The sequence below is a fragment of the Protopterus annectens genome, chromosome 2.part1 (genome assembly GCF_019279795.1).
Source record: "Protopterus annectens isolate FY-2018-M chromosome 2.part1, PAN1.0, whole genome shotgun sequence".
Classification (NCBI taxonomy): Eukaryota; Metazoa; Chordata; order Ceratodontiformes; family Protopteridae; genus Protopterus; species Protopterus annectens.
This window is the reverse complement of record NC_056729.1, coordinates 1232924879-1232951820: the sequence shown is the minus strand read 5'-3', so window position 1 is coordinate 1232951820 and position 26942 is coordinate 1232924879. Positions and strand designations below refer to the sequence as shown.

At 42.6% G+C, this 26942-nt stretch overlaps 1 protein-coding gene across 1 annotated transcript in view; it reads left to right on the top strand.

The window, feature by feature from the left end:
* ITSN2 (intersectin 2) overlaps window positions 1-26942 on the top strand; it is a 3295579-nt gene that overhangs the window by 1605409 nt on the left and 1663228 nt on the right. Inside the window, exon 18 of the mRNA XM_044063555.1 lies at window positions 14652-14824. Within this exon, the coding sequence (XP_043919490.1) occupies window positions 14652-14824 (173 nt within the window). The remainder of the gene's footprint in view (window positions 1-14651; window positions 14825-26942) is intronic.

Here is a 26942-nt window from a genome sequence, read left to right as displayed (position 1 = left end):
GGACCTCCAGCGAGATTAGTGTGGTCTGATCTCACCAGTGAGGTACACCTGTTGTTGAACATTGTGCTCCATGTTCGTGATGATGAGATCAAGTGTTATCTCCTCTTGTGGGGATGGTGACTAGTTGTTCCATGGCATTTGAGTTTATGAATTCCAGGAACTTTTGGCTAGGTGTTTGTTTGAGTAGATTCCCAGTCTATATTAGGGTAATTGAAGTCACCTAGTATGATGGTGTTTGGTGATACATTTACCATCTAGTGTTTTCAGGAAGGCCATGTGAGGTTCCTGAGTTTGTGAGTGGCCTGTAACATGCTACAATTTGCAGAGCAGTCTTGCCTAGGTAATTGCACTCACTTCGGTTTTCCTGTTCATGCCACAGTCTTGAGGTGTGGGCTTTTTGATAATATTCCTCCATCTTGGTATTCCAGATTTTGGGAAGCCATCCGATACGATTAAAAACTGAGGTAAAGCGCTCAGGAGCCTTGAACCGGTTTCTCACAAGACATCGATGTTCTCCATACTGAGAAGGGCCCATTTGCATTTTGATGCCCACTTCATGGATTGCAGCTTTATCAAACGTTTCCTTTGGTTCTAGGGTGGAGTTATTTGACCTGGCCTAAGCCTATTGGATGGGTCCGGAACCGCTGAACTGGCACCAGCTTCTGAGGAAGTTCTTCGCACTACCGGTATTCGACACAAAACGATGACTTCTTTGGCGTCTTCAGTTTTGTCTAAAACTGCTGAGTTTCTAAGGCCAAGAGTATGAGCTACACCTAAAAAACTGACAACCCAAACTCAAGCACCTGCTTCCTTGCCACAACATCAAATGTTTAAAATGGCAGAAGACCTTATTATGCTGATTAGGGGAAGCCAGCCTTCCCCTGCTAAGAGAAAGAGACCTGTCCCCAGCAGCTTTAACAGACCAAGAGTCCGACGACTCTGAGGTATCTGATTATGAAGACATGCCTTTATCTGCTTATAAGGATTCAGATGCAGAGGAATCCATTCCCTCTGCTTCTTCTCAAGAGGATTTTTCTTTTGGTGAAACCTTGCATACTTTGAGAGCATTTCCACTGGGAATGCCAAGACTATCCTCAGTCCAAAAAAAGACTCAGAGAATTTCTAGATTTACCACAACATAGGCCTTTAGCAATACCTGCAGTCCTGGATGTTGTGGATGATGTCTTTATGGAATCCAGTTTAACTTCTGATACTTTATCCCCTGCTCCTAGGAAACCAAACAGGTACTACAGAGTTCCTGACTCTCTCAAATTCCTTTTCAAAAATTCTACTGCTGACCCAGAAGTCATCTCCCAGGGGCCTAAAGGTATCAAAGCAACTACAGCTCAGAATCCCACCCCTGTGGACAGGGATTCCAGAGCTTTAGACAGCTGGAGTAAAAAAGAATACACCTCTGCAACTCTCGCCATTAGGGCTTTGAATTGTCAGTTTCACATGCTGAAGTACCAACAACATGTTATGGAACTTAAGCAAAAATTATCTGCCTTTACACACTGCGCAAAAAATAAATAATTACAAGAGCTTATGCATTCTGCAAGCTAAGTCAGCAAGCATACTTTGCAATGTGGCTTTGACGCCCTAGAAGCATGTTGCAGGGCAGCAGTCACTGGTTCTGTACTGAGAAAGCATGCTTGGCTTAAGGAGCAGACCTTGCAAGACCATGTCAAATCAAAATTACTAGATGCTCCTTTGAACCAGGATAATCTGTTTGGCACCAAAGCAGAAGAGGTTCTTAAAAAGATGGAAGAAAAAGCTAAATCTATGCAGATGGTCAAAGATTTCTTGCAAGTACAGCCTCCTAGATTCAGTAGGCATTGCCCCTTGAAGCATTGGTCCTTTCCAGCCACCTCATGGCCATCTCAAACTAGACCCAGGGGAAACAGACCCCCCCCCCCCAGACTACAGTCTCTGGGTATGCAGAGATCTAAGCAATCGAGTGCCTCCACCTCAAAAACAGGGAGTGCTAAGCCAGCCCCTTATGGAAATAATTCACAATGACTTAACTCCACACCTCACCTCTGCCCAGCTGCTCTTGCCCCTAGGAGGAAAACTTGCCCATCATGCAAAAAACTGGACTTCCATCACCAATGACCGATGGGTCCTCAACATTGTTTCCCAGGGGTACAAATTTTACTTCCACTCACTGCCAACCCCAAATGGGTTCCCAGATCTACCTCCAAACCAGTGAGGCACAAAACCAAGTTCAATCCCTGCTCTTCATAAGGGCAATTCAAGGGTTCTATTCCATACATTTCCTTGTACCCAGAAAGGAGGGCACTTGGCATCCAGTCCTAGACCTCTCCATTCTAAACACCTTCGTGGTGGTACCAAAATTCAAAATGCTCACCCTTCAGCAGCTGCTTCCTATGCTGGCCAAAGATGCCTGGTTATTCACCCAAAAGAAGCCTATCTGCACATCCCTATCAGGGACTCATGCAGGAAATACCTACACTTCAGGGCAGAATCTATGCATTTTCAGTTCTCTGCACTTCCCTTTGGCTTATCCACTGCTCCCAGAGTATTCACAAAATGCCTGGCTCCAGCCATTGCCTATTGCAGACAGAGAAAAATTCAAATTTACCCGTACTTGGACGACTGCCTGAATCAGGCAGACAGTCCGGAAATGCTGTTGCAGCACCTGACATTTGTAAAGAACCTTCTAACCTCCCTGGGGTACACTGTCAATGAAAAGAAATCAAAACTAGAACCCAGTCAAAAGATTGTATTCCTGGGAGCAAGCTTAGACACAGCATCCCAGATGGCATTCCTTACTCCAGAAAAACAAGCCTATCTGACAAGACTACTTCACTCAAATGGCCACCAGAACCCAGCTATCCACAAGGAACATCATGCAGGCCCTGGGGTTCATGGCCTCTTGCGTCCTACTAATTCCATATGCCAGACTGCATATGAGGAAACTTCAATGGTACTTAAAAAGTCTTTGGTGCCAACATTCTCAGCATCTCGAAAGTGTCATTCCTATCATACCTTGTCTAAGGACAGAGTTTCTTTGGTGGGCAGCAGCATGCAACTAAAACAAGGGACTTTCCTTTCTTCAACTCCACGCCGCCCAGACCCTAACCACAGACACATCAGGTTATGCCTGGAGGGCACACCTGGAGAACAAGTGCATTCAGAGCCGCTGGAGCCCAAGTCAAATTCATCTGCACATGAACAAGTGGGGTGGGGGGCCCACTCTTAACCACTCTGCAGACTGGCCATGGCCCTGTGGAACATGGCCACTGGACATGCAGGTCCATCTGCAAGCTCAATTCCTGCCAGGCAAACTAAACTCACTGGCAGACAACTTAAGCAGAAATCTCCTGGCCATACATGGGTGGCAATTAGAGCCCAGCACCTTCAGCCTTCTGATCCAGATATGGGGACCACAGTGGTGGACCTCTTTGGTTCCCCCTAAAATCACCAGGTCAGCAAATTTTGCACCAGGACACCTCACAGCAGGGCCTGGAAAGTGGATGCCCTATTCTTCCAATGGGGAAAACCTCTCGATTTATGCATTTCCCCCTCTGCCCCTTCTTTCAAGAATATTGCTCAAGATAAGACAGGACAGACCAAGGAAAATCCTGATTGACCCGGACTGGCCACGCCAGCACTGGTACCCACTACTGCGCAGCCTGTCACTGGTGCTATCCTGTCACCTACCCCAGATCCCAACCCTCCTCACTCAGCAGGGGGGACAGATCTTGCATCTGCAACTGCAAACCCAGAATCTTGCAGCCTAGCTTATTCCTTGAATTCTCCCTCAGTGACCAGCCTAAGCAAGCAGGTGCTTGGTGTTATTCTTGAAGCCAGAAGACCCAGTACAAGGAAATCCTATGCTGATAAGTGGAAAAGGTATTGCTCCTGGATTCAATCTAAAGGAGAGGACACAGCACTGCCCTCCCTACCTCTAAACCTGGATTACCTAGCAGATCTACTCCACAGAGGTCTGTCCTTCTCCTCTATTAAGATCCATGCCTCTGCCATCTCGGCTCATTACAACACTGAGCCACCTCTCTTCTCCCAGCCTCTCATCAAACGGTTCCTGAGAGGGGCAAACAACTTAAGGCCACGAAGGAGAGCACCTACCCTTGCTTGGGACCTTAACTTTGTACTGGAAAAGCTCACTCTATCCCCCTTTGAGCCCGCAGCGTCAGCAGAGTTAAAATTCCTCTCTCTGAAAACAGCCTTGCTTCTGGCCATCACTTCAGCTAGAAGAATGTCTGAGCTGCAAGCACTTATGACTGTGGAACCCTTCATTATTTTTCATGCTGACAGGGTCTCCCTCAGGACTAATCCTTCCTTTATGCCTAAAATGGTGTTCAGTGTGGCTCTCAACCAATCTATCCATTTGCCAACATTCTTCCCTTATCCTCAAAGTAAAGGGGAAAGGATCCTGCACTCTTTGGATTTGCACAGACAGCTCAGATTCTACCTGGATAGGCCTAAACCCTTCAGGAAATCTGACCAGTTACTACTCAGTTTTGCACCAGGGGCAGAGGGCAAGGCCATTTCAAAACAGACCATTTCAAGATGCATAGCACACTGTATCCATTTCTGCCACAAACACCATGGGAGACCAACTCCTCAGGGGGTCAAAACACATTCCAGTAGGGCAACTTCTACCCCCATAGCATTCCTCAGGGGAGTCCCTTCCAGGGAGATTCTGGAAGCTGCTACCTGAAGTTCTGTACACACATTCACTAAGCGTTATCACCTGCCTATATTTTCCAAAACTAGAGCGGGTTTTGCAACAGCAGTCCTGCAGGGCATACTAGCCAGCCCAAATGCTTCTTGACTGCCTCCTCCCTTTCTTCAGCTTTGGGAATCTACCCAAGTGTGAAGACTGCAACAGAGAAACACGAAGAACATAGTACAGTTGTGTACACTTATAAATGTAGATGTTCGAGTGTATTCACTGTTGCAGTTTTGGTTTCCCTCCCTCCAGCCCCCCCCCCGTGTATATTACTCACCCCTTACAGGGGTATTGGTTTTAGTATTTACTTTTCACTGGTCGTGATTTCCCCAACATAACTTAGCTCCCTTTTGGGGGCTCCTGACATTTGGGGCAAGAAAAACTGATGTAATGATGCCAGCTGCCTGTTTTTATACCCCTGAAGACTTGATGTCAGTCCTGGAGCAACAGCAACTGACGCAGAAATACTAAGTCTCTGGTATTTGGGCTGACTGAGGGCTACCGGCAGGCAGATAACCCAAGTGTGATGGCTGCAACAGTGAATACACTCAAACATCTACATTCATGGTAAGTGTACACAACTGTACTTTATCCGTGAGGCTAGATGTCCTAGCACCGGAAAGTCTTAGGTTGATAAATAGAAAAGGTTCTGCACCTGGATCCAGGCTAAGGGAGCCAATACGGCACAACCCTCCCTCTCATCCTGGATTACTTAGCTGACCTACTACACAGTAGCCTCTTTCTCTTCTATAAAAATTCATGCCTCTGCTATTTCTGCTAATTTTCTCACTGAGCAGCCCCTTTTCTCACACCCTTTGATCAAACAGTTCCTAAGAGGGGTAACAACTTGAGGGCACCCAGAAGGGCACCAACACCAGCTTGAGACCTTAATTTTGAATTGGAAAATCTCACCCTGTCCCCTTTTGAACCAGCTTCTTCTGCAGAGCTAAAATTTCTCTCCTGGAAGACTACATTCCTTCTGGCCATCACTTCAGCCAGGACAATCGCTGATCTGCAAGTACTCATGGCTGTTGAACCCTTCATCCAGACAGGGTATCCCTCAAAACTAAGCCATCCTTCATGCCCAAGGTGGTGTCCAGTGTGGCTCTCAACCAATCCATTCATTTACCCACCTTTTTTCCTAATCCTCAGAAAAAAGGGGGAAAGGATCCTTCACTCTCTAGATGTGAGGGCTACCCTGGCAGGGATAACCCAAATGTGATGACTGCAACAATAAATACACTTGAATATCTACATTTGTGGTAAGTGTACACAACTGTGCTATCTTACCATAACATTCCATCTGTGTTGTTGATCTTCATTCATGCATTACAACCCTCCGCCATCCTCCTCTGAAAGACTCCTGGAGGTTTGGTTATGGTCCTATCTTATGAAAGGGAAGTTGCTCAGATAAAGCCTCCGCTTTCTTTTTTTCTTCTTTACGTGCAAACTCGATCTGAGGTAGTACTGAGAGGGACACTGTGGATAAAGCTTAGCTTGAGAGTTTTTTTTTACTGGCGCGAGCTTATTATAACTGCCGACTCTGATGTTCTTCGTGTTTCACTGTTGCAGTCATTACATTTGGGTAATCTGCTGTCAGATTGCCTTCAGTTGGCCTGATTAACAAAGTCTTGGGTCCTGGTTTGGTTGCTATCCCTTCTTCCACGACGTCAGGTCGTCAGGGGTATAAAACATGCAGCTGATGCCATTACATCAGTCTTTCTTGCCGCACGGTGCCTGAAGCAGAAGCAGTTCGCAAGTGCCGGTTAACCGACTCCTGAAATTTTAATTTTCGAGTTTCAGAACCAAAGTCTTCAACTAAAAGCTAAGTACCCTGTTGGGGAAACTTTTTCTTGCTTTAAACCGATGTCAGTAAAAGTTAATAATTGTATTACTTGTGGGAAGCAAATACCTAATAAGGATTTTCATTTGTACTGTATTCCTTGCCTAGGCCCTGACCACGACGTACCTTGCTGTCGGTTTGTGCTTTATTTAATCAGCGCACTATCTGTCGTCGGTACATTTTTGCTTCTAAATATTTCGGTTCTCAGTTTAATTATCCAGAAATGACGTCGGTTAGCCATCAGAATACCGAAAAAACACAAAGAAAAAGACATAGACAGGCCGTTGAGGTCCAAAACTGCCGACGATGCTTCTCCTAAGCCATTCGCCAGTACTCAGTGAGGCACTTTCTCAGCCCTTGATACCTGCTACTTCTGATTCGCAGGCCTCTACTGAGACCCATTCGGAGTCCGGTATGCCACGAGATGCTTCACCTATGGAACCCGCAGATGTCTATACCTTGGATGGGTCCGGAGCCGCTGTGCTGGCACCGGCTTCTGAGGGTGTATTCAGGCCTACAGACTTGCATATTAAACCGACTCCACCTTCAATACTAAGGCATACATCTCGATCTATGTCTAAAAAACTGACGCCCAGGCCACATGTTCAAGCTCCTATGTCTAAAAAACAAATTATCAAAATGGCTGAAGATTTAATTACTCTAATCAGGTGTAGTCAACCCACCCTTTCTAAGAGACCTAGGGCTGAACTTGACTATGAATCTTCTGAACAGGACTCTGTTTCTTCCGACTCTTCTAATGACCTGGATTTGTCCATACCTACTTATGAGGACTCTGATGCAAAGGATTCCATTCCCTCTGCTTCTCCCCCTGAGGATTTTTCTTTTGGGGAAACTTTACATACCTTAAGGGAGCATTTCCACAGGGAATGTCTGGATTTTTCTGAATCCAAAAAGAGGCTTAGGGATTTCCTTCTTTTTCCTCAGCATAGGCCTTTGGCTGTACCTCCTGTACTAGACATTGTTGATGATGTGTTTTCGGAATCCAGTATGGCCCCTGATTCCTTGCCTCCAGCCCCTAGTAAACCAGACGGGTACTACAGAGTTCCTGAGTCCCACAAATTCCTTTTCAAAATTCCTGTTGCAGACCTTGAAACCAATTCTCAGGGGTCCAAGGACATTAAGGCTTCTACTGCTAAAACTCCTGTCCTACCCCTTCTGATAGAGACTCCAGGGCGTTGGATAGATGGGGTAAAAAGGTTTATACTTCTGCAACCTTGGCAATCAGGGCTTTAAACTGTCAATTCCATATGCTAAAATATCAACAGCATGTCATGGGACTGCTTAAACAGAAAATTATGTTGATTTCTGACTGTGTGGAAAATAAAGATTTACAGGATTTATTGCATTCAGCTGAACAAGTTGGAAAACATACTTTGCACTGTGGTTTTGATTCTTTAGGGGCGTCTTGCAGGACTGCTGTTACTTGGTCTGTGCTTAGAAGGCATGCTTGGCTTAAGGAGCAATCTGTGCCTGATCATGTTAAAGCAAAACTGTTGGATGCTCCTTTGCAGCAGGACCGTCTGTTTGGCAGTAAGGCTGAAGAAGTTCTAAAAAAGATGGAAGATAAAGCTAAATATTTGCAAACTGAAAGATTTCTTACAAGTACAACCTCCTAGATTTAGTAGGCACTGGCCTACTAAGAACTGGTCCTTTCCAGCTCCTTCCTGAGCCGCTCAAGCCAAACCCAGACATTCTAAAAGCACCAGGTTTCAGTCCCAAGGGACTTTCAGAACTAAGCAATGGGGCACTTCCACTTCCAAATCTGGAAATAACAAGACTCCACCCTATGGTAAACAGTCTCAATGACTTTCCTTTAAAATTGCTAAGCACTTACCTCTTAGCCACCCCTTTGGGGGGAAAACTGGCTCTTCATACAAAAAACTGGCAACTTATAACCCAGGACAAATGGGTTTTAAATGTAGTGTCCCAGGGATACAGATTCCATTACCACACGTTGCCAACTCCAAACGGGTGGCCAGACCTTCCCCCAAATCAGTGGGCAGAGGCTCAGAAGCAAGTACTTGCCCTCCTAAACATGGGGGATATTGAACTAGTAGCAGAAGAGGAAAAGGGACAAGGTTTCTATTCCAGACTTTTCCTGGTACCCAGAAAAGACAAATCATGGCGTCCAATTATGGACATGTCTACTCTAAACACCTTTCTGGACATTCCAAAATTCAAGATGCAGACTCTTCACCAGTTACTTCCTATGTTAGGCAAGGATACCTGGTTGGCAACTCTAGATTTAAAAGAGGCTTACCTGCATATCCCAACCAGGGAATCTTGCAGAAGATACCTACGCTTCAAAGCAGGCTACTTGCATTATCAGTTCTCTGTACTGCCCTTTGGCTTGTCTGCTGCGCCCAGGGTATTCACAAAGTGCCTGGCTCCAGTAATTGCATTTTGCAGGCAAAGAAATATTCAAATATATCCATACCTGGACGATTGTCTAATTCAGGCAGAAAACCAGGCCATTCTTCTAAAGCATCTGGCGTTTGTAAAATGGGTTCTAACTTGTCTAGGGTACACCATAAACGAAAATAAATCACAACTGGTACCCTCTCAAAAAATTACATTCCTGGGTGCAAGCTTGAATACAACTGCCCAGATGGCTTTCCTTAAGCCAGAAAAGCAAATTCATTTGGTGACTTACTTCAAACAGGTGGCCACAAAAGCCCTGCTATCTGCAAGACAAATACTGCAAGCCTTGGGGTTCATGGCCTCCTGCATTCTTCTAATTCCATATACAAGACTGCATATGAGGAAACTTCAGTGGTACTAAAAAAAGTTTATGGAGTCAGCATTGTCACAGCCTGGAAACAATGATTCCTATCATACCTTGCCTGCGCGTAGAGTTCCTCTGGTGGGCAGAGGCCTGCCACCAAAACAAGGGACTGTCATTCACACCACCCCCTGCCACTCCAACCCTAACTACAGACACATCAGACTATGCATGGGGGACTCATCTGGCAGGAAGGTGCATTCAGGGCAAATGGAGCCCAAATCAAATGCACCTTCATATCAATCAAAAAGAAATGCTAGCTGTACAGAATGCACTGACAGCCTTCAAGGACTACCTTCAACCAGGACAACTAATGGTAAAGATGGACAACACCACGGTTATGTGGTACATAAACAAGCAGGGGGGGGTACACATTCCTACCCCCTCTGCAGACTAGCCATGGCATTGTGGAACACTGCCTTGAGCTACCAAGTACAACTACAAGCTCAATTCCTGCCAAGAAAGCTGAATAGTCTGGCAGACGAACTAAGCAGAAATCTCATGGACCCACATGAATGGAAACTGGAACCATGGATTTTCAACATGTTGACACGCAACTGGGGGAGCCCAGACATAGATCTTTTTACCTCACCCCAGAACTACCAGTTAGACAAATTTTGTACAAGAACACCTCTCAAAAAAGCCTGGAAAGTGGATGCTCTGTCCTTCAGCTGGAAAAACCTATCAGTCTATGCCTTTCCCCCTCTGCCTCTGCTCTCCAAAGTTCTACTAAAAGTCAAACAGGACAAACCAAACATGATTTTGATTGCTCCAGACTGGCTTCGCCAGCACTGGTACTCAGTGCTGCGCAGTGTGTCACAAATTTCTCCATGGCACCTGCCTCAGACACCTTCCTTATTGTCTCAGCAGGAGAACCAAGATGTTCATCGTGTTTCACTGTTGCAGTCATTACTCTTGGGTTATCCTGCTGGCAGGCTACCCTCAGTCGGCCAGAATTCCAAAGTCTAGGTCCGGCGTGCACCCTCAGCTCCAAACATTGAATCTTGCAGCTTGGCTTATCACTTAAATTCCCCCTTAGCACCTCTCAGTGAACCTGTGAAGGATGTCATTTTGGAGACAAGAAGACCTAATACTAGAAAATCTTACACTGACAAATGGAAAAGATTCTGTACCTGGAATCAATCTCAAGGGATGAGCACAGCAGCGCCCAATTTACCTCAGATTTTGCAATTCTTAACTGAGATGCTTCACAAGGGCCTGTCTTTTTCTTCCATAAAAATCCATGCCTTAGCCATTTTAACTCAAAACACAGAACCCCCACTCTTCTCTCATCCTCTGCTAAAGCAGTATCTCAGAGGGGCCAAAAAATTGAGACCACACAGGAGAGCTCCAACCCCTACCTGGGACCTTAACTTTGTATTAGAGAAACTCACTCTACCTCCTTTCGAGCCAGCTGCTACTGCAGACTTAAAATTTCTTTCCTGGAAAACAGCTTTCCTTTTAGCAATCACTTAGCTAGAAGGATATCTGAATTACAGGCCCTTATGGCAGTGGAGCCTTTCATCATCTTTCATGCGGACAGGGTGTCACTCAGGACAAATCCATCCTTCACACCCAAGTGGTTCCAGTGTGGCTCTTAATCAGTTCATTCATTTGCCAACTTTCTTTCCCAATCCACAGAACAAGGGGGAGCGGATTCTGCATTCAATGGATGTAGACAGACAACTTAGATTCTACTTGGACAGAACTAAATCTCAAAGAAAATCTGAATAACTGCTGGTAGCATTTGCTGCAGGGGCAGAGGGGAAGGCTATTTCAAAACAAACCATTTCTAAATGGATAAGCCATTGCATTCATTTCTGCTATAAGCACCATGGAAAACCTATCCCCCAGGGGATCAGATCTCATTCCACCAGGGCTGCATCTACTTCTACAGCCTTTCACAGAGGTGTTCCTACCAGGGATATTCTCGAAGCTGCTACCTGGAGTTCAGTTCATACGTTCACCAAGTATTATCACTTACCAATTTTCTCTAAATCCAGAGCTGGCTGTCCCACTACTGTTTTGCAGGGCCTTTTAGCTGGTCCTAATGCTGTATAAATCCTTCCTCCCAACCTTAGCTTTGGGAATCTACACAAATGTAATGACTGCAACAGTGAAACACGGACATAGTACAGTTGTGTACACTTACCTTAAATGTAGATGTTCAAATGTATTCATTGTTGCAGTCCTGGTTACCGTCCCTCCAGCCCCCTGTTTTTCTCTTACTATACCTCTACTTTCCTTTACTATGCTTGAAAGCCTTTTTGGTGTATTTGCTTTTGTCTGGAGGTATATTTTTGTGTTTTTAATTACTTATATATTTGGTTCTCCATTTGGGGGACACCTGACATCTGGGGCAAGAAAAACTGATGTAATGGCATTGGCTGCGTGTTTTATACCCCTGATCACCTGACGTCATTGAAGAAAGGACAGCAACTGACGCAGGACCCAAGACTTTGTTAATCAGGCCGACTGAGGGCAATCTGCCAGCGGATTACCCAAATGTAATGACTGCAACAGTGAATACACGCGAACATCTACATTTATGGCAAGTGTACACAAGTGTACTTTCCGAGGACGGAACCGACATCCCATCAGTAATGAATGAATGAAGATCAACAGCACAGATGGAACGTTATGGTAAGAACAGAACTTCTTTTTATTATGAACAATATTGGAACCTTCACCTGGAGCATATTTTAAAAGATTAAAGTCTAAAAAAACTCCAGCTATACTCTGTGGCATACCGTCAACTCAGAGGCGATCTCTGCTTAACATACCAGGTCATGTCAAACACAGAACTGTTGGACATGCTCCACTTAAAGAAATCCCAATCCCTCAGAGCCACACGCTCCAGGGATCTACACCTTGTCATCACAATAAACAAAACATGCTGGAGGGATAGGTTCCTGACTCAGAGCCTCCCCATACTCTGGAATAGACTGCCCATACATGTCGAGCAGAGCGCCTCATTGGCCCTCTCAAAAGGAACCTTGACGATTGGGTGGGAGATAGAAAATTCACTCTGGGGAATCATGTCAGGGGTCCAGGGAAGTAAATATTGTGGGAAGAAATATCCAGGGAATTGTTAAGGCTAGGCTTGTATAGGCCCTAGGTCCGATAGCCTAGTACCAACCTATGAACAACAGGATAATTTTTTATTTTGGTCTCTGTAAATAACTGAAATATTCAATGCTCAAACTTGAAAGGTGTTTTTGTTCAGATGTACATGTCAAATTTGTGACATCCCTTTTACTAAAATTTAACAGTTTTAAGTATGATTTACTATTATCATTTTACTTTTTGCAGTTGAATTTTTTGTGTAGCACTTTTTGTAAACAGTGTATATTATTTTGTAAAAGTTTTTTTTTCTTAATTCTGATCTATTATGTAGTTTGTTTGTTTTTTTTTTTTTTGTTATTACCTTAAAGTGCTTTATATCTGTTATTTATTAATCATCATGTTGCTTTACCATGAAAAAGAAATAAACATTTTTGAAAAAAAAAGTCAGTCAAAGGAGGTTAGAAAGGATTGGGAAGAGAGAGAGATTAGTTAAGCAATTCACAAAGAAACAATGGGAGGATATATGTATATCTCCCAAGTATGTAACAAAATCTAGTGGATTTAGGATTTTTGTTGGAAATGTGTACATAGATATTTTTATACCCCAAGCAGACTCCAGAGAATTTTTCCTCCGGTATACAGCAAATATCCGAGGTGCGACAGGGACAAAAGAGGTAATTGGGAACATATTTTCTGGGAGTGTGGTGAGTTGGTGGACTTTAAGGATTCTTTGCGGAACACACTGTCGGAGATGTTGGGTGGGTAGATTGATGCAACAAGGGAGATGATTTTTCTGAGCTATGGTACAGAATCGGAATTGCCTAGACATAGTAAGGGCTTGCTGTGTCTAATTATGGTGGCTGCCAAAAAAAGCAGTTACTAGAAAATGGAATTCAAAATCAACTAACTGCACTATTAGTAGTGAATAAAGTAACAGAAGTAAAACAACTTGAATTGAGATCTTTAGAAAAGGGTAGGAGCAAGCTACTTAGGAAAAATGGGAATTGTGGGAACAAGACATACAGGGTAAGAATGAGGTTTAAAAGAATGCAGGACTTAAATGAGCCATGTAATGTTTGACTGAAAATGATTGGGTAGATTGTAAGTGATGTATAATGTTTACAAGTGGGAGTGTGTCAGTATGGTTTGTGATGTAAAATGCTTACAACTAGGATTGTGTCAGTTTGCATTTATATAAATGTACGATTGCCTGTGTCGTAAGTGATGGTTTAATAAAAACATTTCTTGTTAAAGGCAGGAATTTGAATAATTTATGTAATGTTGCTTATGCAATATATGTGAAGTATTATGTTTGCAAACGTGAACTTAACACAGTCTGATTACTTGTATATAAATGTGAAATCGCCTGTGTCATAAGTGATAATTCAATAAAGGTGTTTAAAAGAAAGAAATATGCAAATTGATTTTAGGATTAGCAGACATGTACAGTTAAACCCAGTGTGGAAACGTGCCATTGCCAAATCAGGACTTGAAAATAATCCCATAAAGTCTTCTGTGGATACTTGATTGTAAATGTCCAGTCCTGAATGTTAAACACTTGATTCTTTAAGCTCTCAGCATGAGGTCCCTCGAGCTTAATTTCAAAATGCTGAGTTGAGTGGAAGTTATCAAGCCAAGTGGCTTTGCTAAAACCATTAGTGACTGTAAATATTTTAGGTATGGCTGTTTAATCAAGAAACTATTCGAGGACCATAGTAAGCATTGACATCTGGGGCATTTATTATAAATTTTTGTTTGACTCACATAGGTGTATCAAGCTATGTAATTAACTGTAAATAATAAATTTCATATTGGATATGCAAAGCATCTGCAGTAAAAGGTGGGTTGTCCCATACAGGTATATGTAATTATCATAATATGCCTTTTAAGAAGATTTACTTAAAAGGAGAGTGAGTCCTTTGGCCAAGGGTGTGATGTCAATTTTCAATAAAGCCTTGAATGCAAGCAACTTAGTGTGTTTCTCAGTTTAGCTACCTTGACAGAGTATGTTCTTTTCATATCTTGTGCTGAGCCTGGAAAGAGTCCTCTTGAATCAGTGTTCTGCACTTGTAAACAAGTGTTAAGCAAATAAATATCACTGTACAGATGTGATGCATGTCACAAATTTAAATTATGTTTACTTTAAAAATAGATGTCACTAACATTGCAGCAATGCTGATTCTATCTTCATATGTTTTTTTTCCATACCTTTACTTTTTCAGGTTGATGAAGGATCAGTAGGTGAGCCCGGGTGGTTGTATGGTAGTTTCCAAGGAAAGACTGGCTGGTTTCCCACAAACTATGTTGAAAAAGTGCCTGAAAATGAAACACTGTCACCTAAAAAGGCCTTGCTTCCCCCTACATTTTCCCCACAAGCTACCTCTCACACTTCTAGGTAGGTATTTGAAGGTTTGCAAATGTACTGCGTGTAGTGATGTATGAAACGTGTCTAGCCTTACTGTGATTTTATAAATCTGTTCTTGAGATAAGCTTACTGACCACATTCACAGTTAGTATTTTTATTTCTTTGCCCAAACTTGCCCTACTTGAGCAAATGTTGAAATCCTGTCTAGAAATAAAATGTGTAATGATGAAGCTGCTTTCTTATTTAGTAAAACTTATTGTCTCTAACGTATATTTTTAAATATAGAATGAGTAGTTTATTAATATTATATATTTAGTGAAATTCTGGGAGTCTGTCTGTGAAAAGATTTGAAGCCTGCACAAACTTAAAGCACTGCTGGTCATTCTCTGCTGGGTGAGAACAACCTGTATTTTTTGTCTTGAGTCTTTTTAGAGCTGCTTTTATGCCTAGTCCATTTTGTTTTCTGTTTTAAAAAATCTGCTTGACCTGCTCTTTTTTTTTTGTTCTACATGAGAGATGGACACATTATCTAGGCTGCTTATTTTACATTTTTTCATTGTTTAAATTGACTCGCGTGATACTTAAATAGGCATTTAAATTCTGGACCTGTGTCTTTGAAAAGATTTGAAGAATGCATAAACTAAAGCACTGCTGTTGATTCCCTACTGTGTTTCCCACCCTCTCCCTTCTCTTTGTTGATCCTGCTTTTTAAACCTGGTGATTTTAAGCTGCTCACCCCTACTGTAAATTAAGCTTAATAAACTCCTCCCTTTCTATTCTGCTGTTGATTTCCTGAATTATTTATGTTTGTCCTTTCTACACTGCTGTTGTTGATCTGAATTATTTATTTGCCTTTCCTTGTGTTTTTCTTGAAAAAGTGTTCGGTCTCCCATTGTCTGTTGTACTTCATCTGACTTCATTGTCTAGCAAGCTGTTGAATAAAGTATGTATTTTTACACTCTAGCAAACATTTGATCTGTTGTTGTCATTCTTCATGTAATCCATGACTGTGGACTCGGTTCAAACCTGGGAACAGAGTCGGCCATTTACTTCAGCTCTCGCCTTCCAAACTCTCGAGCTAGCTTCTACCCATAATGCTCCTCTCTAAATTACCTCAGATCTTGTTTGCCACTTTGTCAGATGTGCCCAACCTCTCTCGAGCTTTGACAGTTATTTACAGTACTTCTTTTCCTTAAATTCTCTAATTTCTCCTGTTGTTTAGTTATACTTCTCTTTCTTAGTACTTTTAATCTTTCTTACCTGCTCCTCTCATTTTTTTCTGTGCACGAGTGATCTTTTTCTCCTTTTCCTCTACCTTTGGGTAGACCTCTCTTCTGTGCCTTCGCTGGTACTATCTTTACCTATCTAGGTATTTTCTGGCTACCATAGTTGGTACCCTGTCTCTTTTCTTTCAAAAAAAAAAAAAAAATTTCCTGTTCCCCTCTTGCGAGTGTGTGTGTGTGTGTGTGTGTGTGTGTGTGTCCATCCTTATCAGCGCTAAACCTTCTTTTTCTGGTATGGCTGATCAACCTGGTGTGACTGAGAAATCTTCTAAGGGCACCTCTGGCTTTAAGAGGTGCCAGAAGTGCGATAGGAAGACGCCCAATTCAGATGAGCATGTCTGGCAGGAGGATTGCACCATCTGTTATGGTTTCTCCTCCAGGACTTTAACTGAGTGGAGAAACAAGCTGATCTTGAAAGGTTTGTTGAAAGGTGACATTGAAGAGGCCATATCTGGTCCAAAGACCGAAGCCAGCTTGTCGGCTTCCTCTTTCTCTAAACCGAAGAAATGCTCCCATTCGGTACTGAACAGTTCCTCAGAACCGCCTGAAAAATTAATGAAACAGCCTGTGGTGTTGACAGTTTCTTCGGCACCAATAGGCAAGACTGACCCGACACCTACCACTGTTCCAGGTAAGAACTACAGGCTCGGTACCAGAAGTTTTGCTGGTACCGAAGCAAACTTCTTTGACATCAATACCAAGGACAGGGTATTCTCCTTCAGTTTGTGGACCCGATCACCTTTTGTGGAACCAGGACCACCTAAGTCTCCTTTGGCTTCTCGCATCATCCGTTCTGTCCACTAAGAGCCTCTCGGAATCAGACATCATGCGGCTGGTGGACCAGCTCTTGACAGCAAGGGGATTATCTCTTTCTCTGGCTGCCAACCAACCCGGGACCTGTCCTTCCTTGGCACCGTCTCATCTTCCTCCTCCAACTCCAGCTGAGTTGTAGGAGCCCTGGCACCGATCTACCTGGCTCCGACTGTCTCAGTTCCAGATCACCAATCGCTGCAAATAAGACCTATCTTGGTGGCTCCACTCCAACGAAATTCTTTCGAGCCGTCCTTTCATGCTTCTACAGCCCCAAGCCATAGTGACCACAGATGCTTCCCGGATAGGGTGGGAGGGGCATTATCTGGGAAAGACTGTTCAAGGCACTTGTTCCCATCAGGAGGCCAATTTGCACATCAGTGTTCTAGAGATGAGGACAGTACTCTTGGCATTGCAAGCATTTCAAGATGTCCTTCCCTTGGGAGCAGTGGCAATTCAGACAGACAACATGTCAGTGGTCTGGTACATCAAAAACAAGGGGGAACCAAATCTTACCCACTTTGTCAAGAAGCCCTCATAGTCTGGCAATGGGCAATTTCATCCAACCGCTTTCTCAAGGCAATGCACATTCCGTGGTGTTCCAGTGTGATAGACAAACTGAGCAGAACTATTCTAAAGCCTCATGAGTGGTCTCTCAATTCTATGGTGACAGAGAACCTATTCCTCCACTGGGGTTGAATTTGGCTGCAATCTGTTTGCCTCCCCTCTGAACAAGTGCAGCATTTACTTTGCCCTGATCCCCCCCATGGGGGTGGGGAGTCACCCAGAGATGCTGTTCTCCACTGTTGGATCCCGGGTCTGTATGCTTTTCCCCCCATCTCCTCTGATATCCCAGTTTCTAAAGAAAGCCAAGAGATCAGAGAATACAGTAATCCTCATTGCGCCATTCTGACCTCAATAGGTTTGGTTTCCCTTCATATGGCCTCATCTGCTTTGGAAACCTTGGATTCTGGACCCAGCTCTGGATCTATTATCTCATCCAGAAGGTGTGGTTCATGCGAATCTCTAACATCTCAAGCTGACTGTGTGGATTCTCCAATTCCCATGATTGCCAGGCATTCTTCCCTTACCTCACCAGTTCGACAAGCCATTTTGGCTCATCATAAACCTTCTACTAGGAAACTGTACCAGAGTAAGTGGGAATAATTTGCTAGATGGGCTGTTAAAAATGACCTTGACCCTTATATGGCTTCCATGGATAAAGTATTGGATTTTCTGGCTGTTCTTTGTCAGTCTGGCTCTTCAACTTCTACCATTCAGGTCCATCTAGCTGCAATATCTAATTTCCATGTTGGTTTTGATGATTCTTCACTTTTGTCACACAAACTTTGTAAAGCTTTTTTGAAGGGAACCCTAACGTTAAGGCCTCCTTTTAAAGGCCCACTGCTCCATGGGATTTGCTCTCAGTCCTACATTGTCTTACTCTATCCCCTTTTGAACCTTCAGCTACTTGTGACTTAAAGTTTCTGACATAGAAAACTTTGCTTTTATTAGCTATTATTTCCACAAGAAGAGTATCAGAAATTCTAGCCTTGCCCTGCAAGTCCCCTATATAATATTTCACAAGGACAGGGTTTCCCTCAGGACTAATCCTTCCTTCTTGCTAAAGGTAGTTTCAGAATCTAGTATCAACCAAACCTTGCACCTACCAGTCTTTTTCCCTAATTTCACCAATAAGGGAGAGTACTGTCTACACTTATTAGTTGTTCACAGACAATTACATTTTTACCTGTACAGAACAAAAGGTATCAGAAAATCTGACCAACTGTTTGTTGCCCTTTCTTCACTTCCCTTAGGTAATCCTTTTTCCAAGGTTACCTTGGCTAAATGGCTCAGAGATTTTATCACCTGTATCTATAATTCAAAGGAGCTTCGACCACCACGTCCTGTGAAAGCCCATTCAACTAGAGCTATAGCAGCTTCTGTGTTTTTTTCATGCCAGAGCTTATTTGGATGACATTTGTTCAGCAGCCACATGGTCATCTCCTCATACTTTTATCACTCATTACAAACTGGACCAGCTCTGTAGGGGATGTGCATCATTTGGCTCGATGGTGCTGAGGAATATTCTTCCATGAGACCTCCCAAGATTCAGGTAGGTAGGGACTCTGTCCCACAGTCAAGGATTATGTGAAGATTGACAACATCAGATAAAGATTTATGTGTTACCATAACGTTCCATCTGTGTTGTCTATTTTCACTAATCCTTGACATCCCCCACTCCTTTCCCTGACCTGAGATTCTTAGTGGATCAAATTTTTATCCGAGACTAGCTTCAAAATAGGGACACAGATCTGGTCTCTCTTCTTTGTTTTTCACTATCTGTCTGGCACTAATTTAGCCAAACTCAATCTGAGGTAATTTAGATACAGCCTAACTTGAGAGTTTGTAAGGCGCGAGCTGAAGTAAATGGTCAAGTCACTTCCAAAGCTTGGAACTGAGCCCACAGTCAAGGATTAGTGAAGATCGACTACACAGATGGAATGTTATGATAAGGAGTAACTTCTTTTTTTATACACAAAAGAGGTCAGTGGATTTTCCATTTAGTGCATTTAGTGGTAGCCTCGTCTGTTGAAGCTGCGGAAACACTTGAGATTCCTGAATGTAGTTTTAGTGGCTGCAGGGCTTATTAATTAGTTTATCTTGTTTTTTTTTAGTGCCTTTATAAATTCTGTGCAGTTGAGTGGCTCTTGGCTCATTTATTCAAAGGAAAGTAATTTTATTGAATAATCACACTTCTATAAACTGTTTAAAGTACATTGCTGTATCTATATCTTTTATGTTTATTTGTGGTAACATTTCATACCATTTAAATTTGTGGTGTTTTACTCCGGATACTCCTTTACTGTGCTTTTGCAGTGAGATGCCTAGGACTGTTCATCTGGTGGCAGTAGGTGTTTACCTGGTATATCTGAGCTGGGAAACACATAAAAGGGCTCTTTTTTTTTTTTTTTTTTTTAACACTTCTCTGCACTTGATTTGCACTGTTCTGATACCTAGATAACATAGTCTATTTTCAGACCTGCTGAATCTAGCCTGTTACTGATACACTTGATCACTAAACCAACCGTCTTCCTTTAAGGGCTCCCTTGCACCCTTGTAGCAGAAGAGTGTGGATCCTGCCCTGTCTAAGCTGGGGATTGCTAGAGGAAGGTCTGTTGTGTGTTTTTCTGTTGGTAGAATAGCTTAAAAGTGTCGTAATTTCACCTATACGTAAGCCTCATGTTTGCGTGTTGTGGTGCACCATACAACAGGGGTTAGGGGGTGTCCTGTATAGTTGCAAATACTTTGAAACTCAATTTTTCCTTAGACTTCTTTCAGTGGAACCTTCCCAAGCTTCCCTGCACTATGGGTGCACTGAGCAGCATTGCCATACTTATCTTCCATAGCCTTGAATAGTACAAGCACTTTTGTTAGTCCTAGCACAAACAATGGTCAAACTAGCGCAATTCTTACCTGCTATAATGGACGGGCAGTTTCCCATCATTTCACCAGCCAGCCTGATTGACATGGACATCCTGAGGCAATGTAGTAATTGTCTCATGTATACTGACAATCACTTGTTCCTAAAACAAATACCCTATGTGAGAGATGTAATTACACTATGAAATTAGAGTCAGTTCTCTCATGTAACAAAAAATCGGACGTCAAACAGGTTGTCAGCACACACACTTTACCTCTCACGCAAAATGAGGTCACGGCACATAAACCTAGATACGAGGAGGTACTCACTAGAAGCCTACCAAAATGTGAGAGACCTCCCAATCAAAAACCATTTGCACACACTGTTATGCATATAGAAACCACCACACATAACACATACACCAATGTCTCGGCAAATAAACCCCTAAGGTAGAATGCCACCAAACCTTATGTCTTGGTCATAGACAACTCCATTGTGAGACACACCGATGTCCCCTCACCAGGCTGGATAAGGAGAAGGTCATGGTCAGGTGCCAGGATCCATCAAATCACATATGCACTCAAGTCACTCAGCAAGTACCGTTATGACTCTTCCATACTCTATGCTGAGGAGAATGACTTCAGACGTACTTCTGTGGACTATATGAAGAAAGACAGGACTGAACTCTTGGATTGTGCCCCAGGCAGGTATGACCCTAGACCTAAGCAGCATTCCACCTTCACCCAGGATGATGCCACATTATAAACAAAAAAATGATTGTCTTCAGCAAGTAGCTTAGCTTGTGGCGTCAGTGTATGGGGATTCAGTATCTGTCAGCATTGGAAAACATGGTTGACAGGTGACGTTGCTTTCCCATAGATGGTCTGCAACTGTCTCCTCTAGGCTTTCAGATACTGGCAAAGATGCTTGCCTCCCTCATAGTGCCTTTTTTTAGGCAATGTCAAAACAAAATTTCCGACATAACAAAATCCACTCAAGACAAACTCAAGGTTCTGCTACTTAATGCTAGGAGTCTAACATGAAACTGCAATCCCTGGAAGCACTACTCACCTTAGAAGATGATGACGTCTGTGCAGTCACTGAGATATGGTTCAAGGCCACCGAGAGCACCCCAGCCATGCAAGGCTACAATGCTTTCCAAACATTCAGACCTCAAAGTGAACGTGAAAGAACCAAAGTTGGAGGTGTATCCGTCTTCATTAAAGCCAATTATACCTTGAGACTGGTCAGACAGTATGATTCTCTCTAACTACTTCATGTCCAATTAACTATAGGCAAAATACCCTACCACATCATTGCTAGTTATAGGTCACCCACCATGACTCAAGAAAAACACACTGCCCACCTGGACCTACTGGAGTCACTCTCCATACAGCCCAACACCTTAGTCATGGGCGATTTCAACTATCCTTCCATCCACTGGATGACATACATGAGTACAAACATGCTCCCTCAGAGTTTCCTGGACTTTGTCAATGCAAATGCTGTGGAAGAGGTAGTCTGGACCTCCACAAGGAGGGGCTCAAATGTCCTAGACGTAGTACTTCACTCCCCCCTACGTGATGCCCTCCCTGGTAAGGTCGAACCATAAATCAGTAACTGTTGAACCTGTTACCACCACAGGAGCAAAAAAAAATAAAAAAAAACTTTTCCAAAGCAAATTACAGCCTACTAAGCTATGGTATTAAAAATTTTATACCCCCTGCAATCATAGACCACAATGACTCCTTTACAGAGGTATATACAAATGCCCTGTATAAAAACTAAAGCAAGTGTATAGACTGTGTTGTGCCTGACAGGATTAAAACTAGATCCTCCCGAAAAAAACAAGCCACCTTGGTGGACCTCAAGTATAGACAGATTGTATATAACAAAAGGAAGAAATTGATGTCTAAGAGCATGAGGGAACTGACTCAGCAGAGTTAGAATTCCCTCCACAGCTTGAACAAGCAAATCAGAAATGTTTTAAAGTCCTCTAATTATGAAGGTAAAAATAGCATCCTTAGCTAAGGATAATCATAAGGCATTCTTTAACTACATCCAAAATCTAAACAGGAATGCCCAGTAATATGTGCTGAATCTGGTAGTAGATGGTACTTCGCATACTATACCAGAAGAAATTGCCAACCTGCTAGCTGACAGATTTGGGGCAAACTTCACCCCCCTGTCCCCACCAGCCATACCTCAAAGCATACCCGACACCAGTCCTCTGCCTAGTATCTCTAGAGATCAGGTCATATCTCCGCTCATCTAGGCCAAAAACTTGGACTCAGTGGGACCAAAAAACATCCCAGATTACTTATTAAGCAGTCTAAGTAGGACCTAGTGGACTCACTTGGCATTCTCTTTAACCATTGCCTGAGACCTGGCTTTGTTCCAGCAGAGTGGAGAACAGAAACAGTAACCCCCTTGCACAAAGGGGAGCAGGTCATCAACCAACCCTGGGAGCTATAGACCCATAAGTCTAACCAGTCTCATCTGCAAGTCCAAAGGGCATAGGCAACCTTCAAACTCTAGACCCAACCCAGTTTGGTTTTGTTACGAGCAGGTCATGCTTGTTAAACCTAGTAGCCTTCGAAAAAGTCATCAAAGCCTGGATGAAGGTAAGACTGTGCATACTGCTTATCTTGACCTAGCCAAGGGTTTTGACACAATCCCCCACTGAAGTATCATTGAGAAGCTCTCCCACCTGGGGGTTGACCCTTAAGTCCCTAGATAGGTAGTCAGTTGGCTCACCGACAGAACACATGCTGTTCGAGTTTGTAACTCCACCTCTGCCAGTAGACCCATCATCAGTGGCGTACCACAAGGATCTATGCTGGGCCATTTACTGTATGGATTCTCTTTCTCTTACAAATTGGGGACAGTCATTGAGTCCCCCAATGATGTTAACATATTACAGGAGGGGCTAACACAGACAAATGACTGCTGTCAAAGTCACAAGCTAAAACTAAACGCAAAATAAGTGTTTTATCCCCCTTTGGCAAAGCAGAATTCCCTGATAATTACAATATTGACAGCACCCCCCCCCCCCCCCCCGAGTTCAAAGCCAGTGGTGCGAGGTCTGGGAACACAGGTAGATAGCAATGTGAACTTCTTCCACCAAGTTTCCACAGTGGTAAGGAAAGCCTTCTATGTTGCACATCTCATAAGTAAGGACATTGCATCCAGGTCTAAGAATGTTATAATAAATCCACTTTACTCCCCCCTCATCAGACCATTATTAGAGTACATTGCGCCTTTCTGCATGCACCTCACCAGACACCTGCAGCAGCTGGAGAGACCACAGAAGTTTCTCATCAAGAAAATACAGGACCTCCAAACCATGACTTCTGTGGATAGACTGAAAGCCCTGTCACTGTACCACCTAGGCAGCTGAGAGGTTATTTGTGCCTGGCCTACAGGGCAGTCTTTGATCCTGCGATGATGGCTATGCTGCACATCCGCAAGTCAAATGGCACAAGCATCACTCGCTGTAGGGATCTTAACCCCAGCCTGTGACATTAACAGGACATAATGGAGAGAGAGATATCTCTCGGAGATTGCTGCTACTGTGGAATAAACTTCCATTTCACGTAGAACAGAGCTCCTTACTGACTCTATTCAAGCACAACCTGGACAAATGGTTGGAGACCATAAGTTCACCCCAGAGGCGGCACCCATGTCTGTCATGGACAGGGGGTAGTCTGTGTTTATCATAGACTTGCTCTGCAAGTTACGTCCGTCTAATAGAAAACAATTGAGGCAGCTCGGGATTAACATGGCTAGGCTTGTAAGGGCTCTAGGCCCACTAGCCTAGTAACCTATGATTGACTTGCAGTGAATTTTGATTTCTTGTGCTAATCCAAATCTTGGTAAGTTTTGTTTGTAAAACTCTGAAACATTCACATCAGATGGTCCCTGTACCAGACTAACACTTCTCAATAGCAGTGACTGTGATGACATTGTTGCCTGGACTGTGGTGCATTAGGGCATCCACACATCTATACACCCTGCAGTACAGTGTCATCAGACCCATATGCTGGTAGAAGGATAAACCACCTGTCTTTGCCCCACACTCCACCTTTTTTGCATGTACTCCACAGAGCCTTGCTGGTTTGAATATATTTAGAGTGTAAAGACTTAAACATTTAGAGCCGGATTCAGTAAAGCCTACACTAAGTGTACACAGTATGTATTCAGTAAAATTCTTATCACTTTTTTGTGCTTTCTTGTCACTCAGAAAGATTGCACTAAGTGTACATATAGTCTACATTTTGTGGTAACCTTTATGAATCTCTGTCAATATTTAAAGCTGCAAGAATATCAGTAGGAAAACTAAAATTAGAAGGAAGAGGGTGTGTGTTATGTCTGTATGGTCTGTTCACTCAGAACAGTGTACAGTTAGTGTAGGCTTTATTGAATCTGGCCCTCAGTCTTATCAGTGCCGGTTTCTAGTGACCATTTGGTGGTGTAACTTGAGATTTAAAAACAGCTCACCATTTAAAGCTTTTTTTTTTTTAAAACAGTTTAATGCACTTCGTCCTTTGAAAGAGTAAACAAGCACGTAAAACATTCCATGTTAGTCTTTCAGCACGTATTGCCACAAGACTCGGAATATTTGTAATATATAAAGCACATTTAACCTGGCCAAAATCCAGTGAAAATTTATTCCACATGAGAAGACTGTCTCAGACAAACAATATTAAATAGAAGCAGTTTAGCTTATATAGATTGTATATAATAGGTCTAAGTAATGTACTGGTTTAGTATGTATTTCATAAGTTAACTCATTCACTCCAATGAAGTTCAGGAAATTTGCACTGTAGCTTCCGGTGGGCGGAACCCAAGCCTTTTCACATAATCAAATTATGTCCTCACATTTCAAGCAAATTTTCATCTCTGGAACCATAAGGATTATGAAAGTAGTATAAATAGTAAGCATTTCAGCACAAACTATTTTTATAGTGGTAGTATTCTTTAGGTTCTAGGTCTTAAACTGAATTTTGTAAGTCACAGTAAGCTATTACATTTGTAATGTGTTGTAAGAAACTTACAGTATCTCAGCAACCACTCAAGTTACACACATACTGTCAGCAACATTTTGTTAATGTAGATAAGAGCTTTCATATGAGGCTAAGAAGTTCTGTCTGTGTTATTTGGTTGTTGAGTTAGAAAAATGTGCCAATTATATCTATATAAATTAATATCATAAAAACAACAGCTAATATGTTTACCTGCACTAGTCAGAGGCCAAATATTAATGCATTTGTTTGCTGTTGTGTAAGCTTTAAGATGAAATATTTTAAAACCTTGTACGTAGCATGGTTTTGGAATTATTGATGCAAATATGAACAAGCCATATTTGACACCTAGAGGTGTCCGTAGGAGTTAACTACAGATGCACCTGGAGGTGTCAGTCTGATGTAATGAGTGAAGAAGAGCACACAAGTTGGGATTCCAAGATAACCACAGACTGATCAATACCTTATTTTCATCTCTCCCAGTGTGAGAAAAAGAAATGGAAATAAGGCCAGTGATACTCTCAGCTTGTGTAAAATTCAGTTATTGGGTGGTAAGTACACTGACTGGATACCATCAAATAAGAAATTTAGAGAACCTGAAAGAAAGTCATCTAGAAACGATGAAGAGAAAACACTGGCTAGGAAGAATCCCTGCAGCTGTTCAGCAAAAGCAGTCCAAGCTTCTCCTTTGGTACAAGATATTGTTTCCAGTAATTTAGAAAAGTTATTGTGCAGAGAAAATAAATGTACTCATAAGTGAGTAAAATAAATGAAACATTGAGCAAATGTATCAACTGAAATAGTAAAAGGCTGGAAAAAAAATAGAAGCTTTAACTAGCTATTTAGATGAACTGATAAAACTGCAAATATCAGAGGCTGATATGTAAAAATGATGAGTATGAGAGTGGAGCTGTTTCAGAAAATGATAGAGTTAGAAGACCGAGCATGCAGAGAACAGACCATTAATTTTATGAAAGCATAAATAAGCAGCTGGACCTGTATTCCACAGCAGGATTTGTTAATTGAAAAGACATATAGAGTATATGCTCCAAACCTGGCCTTGAGAAAGCAACAAAGATTGCATTTATAGCAGCAGAAATAGTTGCTCCTGACTAAAGTGTGGTAGAAGGGAAAAGTATTACAATTGGAGACAGCAGAATGTTTGGTGGAAAATGACTATTCACTGTACACCAGCCAGAAAAAGAAGCAAATTTATTTCAGCAATCAGGGAGTGTCGAGAGGCAGGCATGAGATTAAAGCTGTTATGTGCAGCAGTCGTCTTTATATTTTCCTGGAAGATCAAAGACAGTTTTTGATGCAGAGCAGGCCTAGGAGGAAATAAAAAAGCTTAAGTGAGTCAGAAAACAGAAGGGGACTCTTACTTCCCATTCTTCTGACAGTAATGCTTATAGAGAGCTTGGCCAGTGAAACCTTTTCCAATGTTCCAAAGGAAAGTGATTGAGAGACAGAAGAAACACAAGAGTTGACTATGAGAATCAAGAGTACCATGGACTTCAACCAGAGTCCAGTGTTAGAGATGGAGATGAATAGGAATAAGACCAGAATTATTGAATTTAGTAAATAAATGTGAGACTGTAAAGCATTAA